The 5810-nt window shown below is 45.1% G+C and overlaps 1 protein-coding gene across 2 annotated transcripts; it reads right to left on the minus strand.

Annotated features, from left to right (window-relative positions):
* Positions 1-132: 132 nt before the first annotated feature.
* On the minus strand, positions 133-3328 carry LOC106587475 (U5 small nuclear ribonucleoprotein TSSC4). Of its 2 annotated transcripts, none has more exons than XM_014175890.2 (4): positions 3241-3328; positions 2020-2144; positions 1609-1682; positions 133-1502 (listed from the first exon to the last, which is right to left on the minus strand). In XM_014175890.2, the coding sequence occupies exon 4, from the start codon at positions 1431-1433 to the stop codon at positions 492-494; it is 942 nt and encodes a 313-aa protein (XP_014031365.1). In that variant the 5' UTR covers positions 1434-1502; positions 1609-1682; positions 2020-2144; positions 3241-3328; the 3' UTR covers positions 133-491. The 2 variants fall into 2 exon arrangements, with proteins under 2 accessions (XP_014031365.1, XP_014031366.1); XM_014175891.2 differs by having other exon boundaries at positions 2005-2144.
* Positions 3329-5810: the final 2482 nt, after the last annotated feature.

The following is a 5810-nucleotide window of genomic DNA, read 5'->3' on the forward strand; positions in this document are numbered from 1 at the left end:
GCACATGCTTCAAATACTGTAATATAATGATAACACGGATAACTTCTAGATTAATCACAAATTAAACACTATTGGCTTCACATCAGCCATGGAAAATACAGGAACAAATATTCATAAGAGACAAAGAAACGATTTAGTTGTGGGAAGACTTTACTGCTCCAATAATCAATAATAGTTATAGCAATAACTTATAACAATAGCATTACACTTCCACCAGTATACTTGACAGCTAAATTCAATATTCTTTGGACTTCAAAACAGCCATATACATTAGCATTACTGACAAGTGCTTTTCATGTCTGAAGTTAATATTCAAAATACACATTTTACATTGATTCTGATAAAGTCAAGAGGCCGAAACCATTCCCTTGATTAGGAAAAAAACTCCACTGGTTGAGGTTCTACAGGGAAGCACTAAAATACTGCCCATATTTAGGGTCCTCCATTATTTCCAGAGGACTTCAATTGATTGAGGTCATGCATGTGTACTCTCAGTCCTCCTCTTTCTCTGACGTCTTGCGGAAGTTCTTCCTTTTGACGTTCCTACTAATGACGAAGCCAATAGGCGGCTGATCCTTCCTATCATTCAGCACGCCCTCTGCGTCCCCCACCGGTGTCCACTTCCTCTTCCGCTCACTCTCCTTTGGGCTTTGGGGGGCGATTGCTAGGCCTATACCCTCCTCTTCTTCATCATCATCTAAGTGACAGAGACCCATCCCTGCCTTCTTAGTTCGATCAGGCTTGTTAACATCTGCAGATTCATCTTTCTGTGGCCGGCTAGGCCTGGAGAACACGATCTTATGCTCTGAGTTACTGCCCTGGCCCTGGTTGAAAGTAGGTGTAAAAGGCTCTTCAGGATCATATTCCATTGTGTTCTCCTTCTCCTTCTGCTGCAGGCTTTGTATGTACTGCTGAGCCACCATGCTATTCTGGCTGTCACTGGTCTCTGGCACATCCTCCAGGTCATAACGCGTCCAGCGCTCAGGATTCACCAGGTAATCTGGCACTCCTCTCTTCTGAGGAGGCTTGCTGACCAATTCCCCCACCTTCTCCCCATACTTCTTTCCACTCGGCAGCAGTGGGGGTGGAGGGGGACGTGCAAAGACCCCGTCAATGACATTGTCCTGGCCCAGATGGGACGAGGACAGCTTAGCGGCACTCTCCAGGCAATCAAAGATGCTTCGGCTGCGGTTGGAGAAGCTTGAGCTGCCACCTGTCAGACTGAATGCAGGTTTTTTGGGACCGGGACCAGGGCAAGAGTTCTGGTGCTCTTCATCATCAGATGAGGACAAGTCTTCCACCTCTGGGTCTATGAACTCATTACTCTCTTCAGGGTCGGAGTCCCTCAGAGAGAGGTCATCTGTCAGCTTGATGGCGTCACTGTTGGACAGCTTGTTACGGGCACCGTCTCCGTGGTCCTCTTGCTCACACATTGCTCTCAAGGGCCTGGGTCTGATACCACAGGAAAAAAACGACTTTCACACATTCAAGGGGCCAAGAGCCTGGAAGAGTATGAGAGGGTTGTTCTGAGTGGTAATTGAAACATATAATATGTATGGTAATATAGCATGCATTATAATATTTTCACTTTGTCAAGAAATGACTGACCTTAGCCTGGTAGAGCTGCAACACCGCCACTTTCTGTATCAGTGAGGTTCAATGGTGATGGCAGTCCTTCCACCCTTAACAGACACACAGAAAGATATACATTGAAAACAGCAACACGGATCTTGTCATTTAAAGCTTAGGCCTATACTGTAAATAATAAGTACATTGACAGGTAAAAACAATTAAACTAACATTTCAGAGCAATTGCACAACATCAAGTGTGACATCAGGTGTGGTGAGTCAACTGCAAATGAGTAGGCCTATAACTCCTCTGCAGCGTAGTGTGAACATTGAGTACTGTAAGTGGGTGCATCAGTACCGAGGGCCTTCAGATAATTGAATGTTTGACATCCTACGTAATGTTACCGTTTGTGTTAGTGTGAGGACGTATCTTACTAGAGTTGCACTCACAGGTTGTGGGAGCTGGTTGGGATGCTGCTCAGCTCAGATAAGACAACAAATGTGTGGGGATAGATGACAGTTCCAACTTTTGCCATGGTGTGACCAATACCAGACTAAAATGGTGTAGCGACAATCTGTAAAACAAATACACGCAGATCACAGTCTGTTACCCACTCACTGCACATATGTAAATTGTGATTACATTGCATACATACAACCAGACTCATATACTTAGATGGATCTGCATACAACACAGTAGCTCTGGTCCATCACGCAACGACAATGAGTTGCCTTGTATACCACTCATAGAGATATTGTAGTTAGAGGACGCAACATTGTATCTGTCCCATTATGACATCTGCTAGAGCATGGGAAAAGCCACTGAGGCCATCTCCATTTTGAAGTAGTCAATTTTCTCCTTCTACTACTTACTTCTATGGAGTTTGTAAACAAATCCAAGGTTGGCGATTTACTGCCACCTGCAGTTATGGGATGTTTGCTCATGAGTATAATTAATTGGCTGATCCCTCCATCACCCTGGATGGAATAATGTGATCCTTCCTTAACCTATAGGATGTCCCACCCTGTTGACTACTTAAACATGTTTAAAGTCCTCAATGGCGCTGCACATCCTAAAACGGGCTGAGTCCTACATCTAGCTCAATGATACTGCCAGAGAAGCTCTGGTCCACGCTTGTGCAAGCAGCTCGTAGTGCCCCACGCATACGTATGGATCAGGGTTTTTCCCGCAATCTAAAAATATGTTTACTTTGAGTTACGATGAAAGGATATGGAAAACGACAAAACAGGGGCATCTCATCGTCGTGCGATGGACAAGAACTAAAACAGCGACTACGCCCCCTAACATTAGTAGCTAGTTCGTGCGTATCTCAGTTCTCCTAGCTAACTTTTGTTTGTCATGGTATTTTATGGGATGACAGCATAACAACATGGAGGATTGAGTAATTCACCACGATGTAAACCAGTTATGGAAATCGACGTTGGATATCTAGCTAACGTCAACTAGTAGCCTGGTTGGCTAGCTAACGTTAGCTGTAGCTGACTTTGAATAAAGGGAGGGTGGAACATACCACAACCACACACAAGCATTCTATATCTTACAATACTTCATTGATACGTTGGAATGTGTTCAGTAAACTATCTAGCTACTACACAAAGCGTTCAAAGCTGATTTGTGTTGCTAGCAAGCTGCTGCATCTCCAGCTTTACCTTCTTCACGCTGGCGCTGCAACTTCGGTTTGCATGTGGCAATGTATGCTGGGAAGGGTAGTTTTCCCCGCTCCTGCCTTTAGTGGGCAAACAACCCAATCGTCGATACCTTACCGCCACCTACAGTAGTCTAATGGATTGTAAATGTAATGCCGGTGTAGGCCTACATCAGATTTTCTAAACATACATCTTATTCGCTGAGGTTTAATGGTGGTTGGCATCCAATTTCTGTTGCATTACCGCTACCAAGACTGGGGTTTAAATTCGCACTGAGCTAAAGGCTAGAGCTGCCACTTTCAAGGAGCGGGACTCTAACCCGGAAGCATATAAGAAATCCCACTATGCCCTCCGAAGAACCATCAAACAGGCAAAGCGTCAATACAGGACTAAGATCGAATCGTACTACCTCTCCCTGTCCGAGTCTGTAATACCAACATGTTTTAAGCAGACCATCATAGTCCCTGTGCCCAAGAACACTAAGGTAACCTGCCTAAATGACTACCGACCCGTAGTACTCATGTCTGTAGGCATGAAGTGCTTTGAAAGGCTGGTCATGGCTCACATCAACACCATTATCCCAGAAACTCTAGACCCACTCCAATTTGCATACCGCTCTAACAGATTCACAGATGATGCAATCTCTATTGCACTCCACACTGCACTTTCCCACCTGGACAAAAGGTACACCTATGTGAGAATGCTTTTCATTGACTACAGCTCAGCATTCAACACCATACTGCCCTCAAAGCTCATCAATAAGCTAAGGACCCTGGGACTAAACACCTCCCTCTGCAACTGGATCCTGGACTTCCTGATGGGCCGTCCCCAGGTGGTAAGGGTAGGTAACAACACATCCGCCACGCTGATCCTCAACACAGGGGCCCCTCAGGGGTGCGTGCTCAGTCCCCACCTGTACTCCCTGTTCACTCATGACTGCACGGCCAGGCACGACTCCAACACCATCATTAAGTTTGCCGATGACACAACAGTGGTAGGCCTGATCACTGACAACGACGAGACAGCCTATAGGGAGGAGGTCAGAGACCTGGCCGTGTGGTACCAGGACAACAACCTCTCCCTCAACGTGATCAAGACAAAGTTGATGATTGTGGACTACAGGAAAAATAGGACAGAGCACACCCCCATTTTCATCAACAGGGCTGTAGTGGAGCAGGTTGTGAGCTTCAATTTCCTTGGTGTCCAAATCACCAACAAACTAACATGGTCCAAGCACACCAAGACAGTTGTGAAGAGGGCATGACAAACCTATTCCCCCCAAGGAGACTGAAAAGATTTGGCATGGGTCCTCAGATGCTCAAAAGGTTCTACAGCTGCACCATTGAGAACATCCTGACTGGTTGCATCACTGCCTGGTATGGCAACTGCTCGGCCTCCGACCGCAAGGCACTACAGAGGATAGTGCGTACGGCCCAGTACATCACTGGGGCCAAGCTTCCTGCCATCCAGGACCTCTATACCAGGCAATGTCAGAGGAAGACCCTAAAAATTGTCAAGGACTCCAGCCACCCTAGTCATAGACTGTTCTCTCTGCTACCGCACGGCAAGCGGTAACAGAACGCCAAGTCTAGGTCCAAGAGGCTTCTAAACAACTTCTACCCCCAAGCCATAAGACTCCTGAAAGTCTAATCAAATGGCCACCCAGACTATTTGCATTGTTGTTTTCATCTACGCATAGTCACTTTAATAACTCTACCTACATGTACAAATTACCTCAACTAACCGGTGCCCCCGCACATTGACTCTGTACCGGTACCCCCCTGTAAATAGTCTCGCTATTGTTATTTTACTGCTGCTCTTTACTTACTTGTTACTTTTATTTCTTATTCTTATTCATATATTTTTTTAACTGCATTGATGGTTAGGGGCTCGTAAGTAAGTATTTCACTGTAAGGTCTAGACCTGTTGTATTCGGCGCATGTGACTAATACAATTTGATTTGATTTGAATTCATTCTACTTTGATCCACAAAATGGAAAAAATGGGGAAAGTAAAAACATTTAAATCACCCTGCCATCTAACCCTACACTCATTAAAACTATCGTTATGAACGCTAAACCAACCTCTCTGAAGCATACATCACTCATTGACCTATCCCTCTGTGCTGTCACAGATCTACTAGGCCTACTCACAGGGATTCTCTCAGGATCCCTCACTGCCTCAGCATAAGACACCTTCTGTACTACTTACTCTGACTCAGGCCAACTCAACCTGCCACTCTTGCACCGACTTCCGATCCCTAGCAAACATGGGCACCCCACAGTTGACACACACAACCTTTTATATATGCAGTTTGCTTGGTGGACTGTTTCTTCACATAGCCCAAATTGAAATAATTTAGTAGGATAGTCAGTTAGGCTCATATGGTTAGGCTGTACAAAATATTTATTAATTTGGTGAGAATTGAAGGGTTTTCAAAACCGTACAAAATGACCAAACATCAAGTTTGAGGCCATTCACATGGTAAAATGCATGATGCACTAATTCCCAAGCACAATGATTTGCCGACAGAATGTGCTTGGTTTTGCCACTCCCCTTTAATATGTATCGTG

The sequence above is a fragment of the Salmo salar genome, chromosome 26 (genome assembly GCF_965601325.2).
Source record: "Salmo salar chromosome 26, fSalSal1, whole genome shotgun sequence".
Classification (NCBI taxonomy): Eukaryota; Metazoa; Chordata; class Actinopteri; order Salmoniformes; family Salmonidae; genus Salmo; species Salmo salar.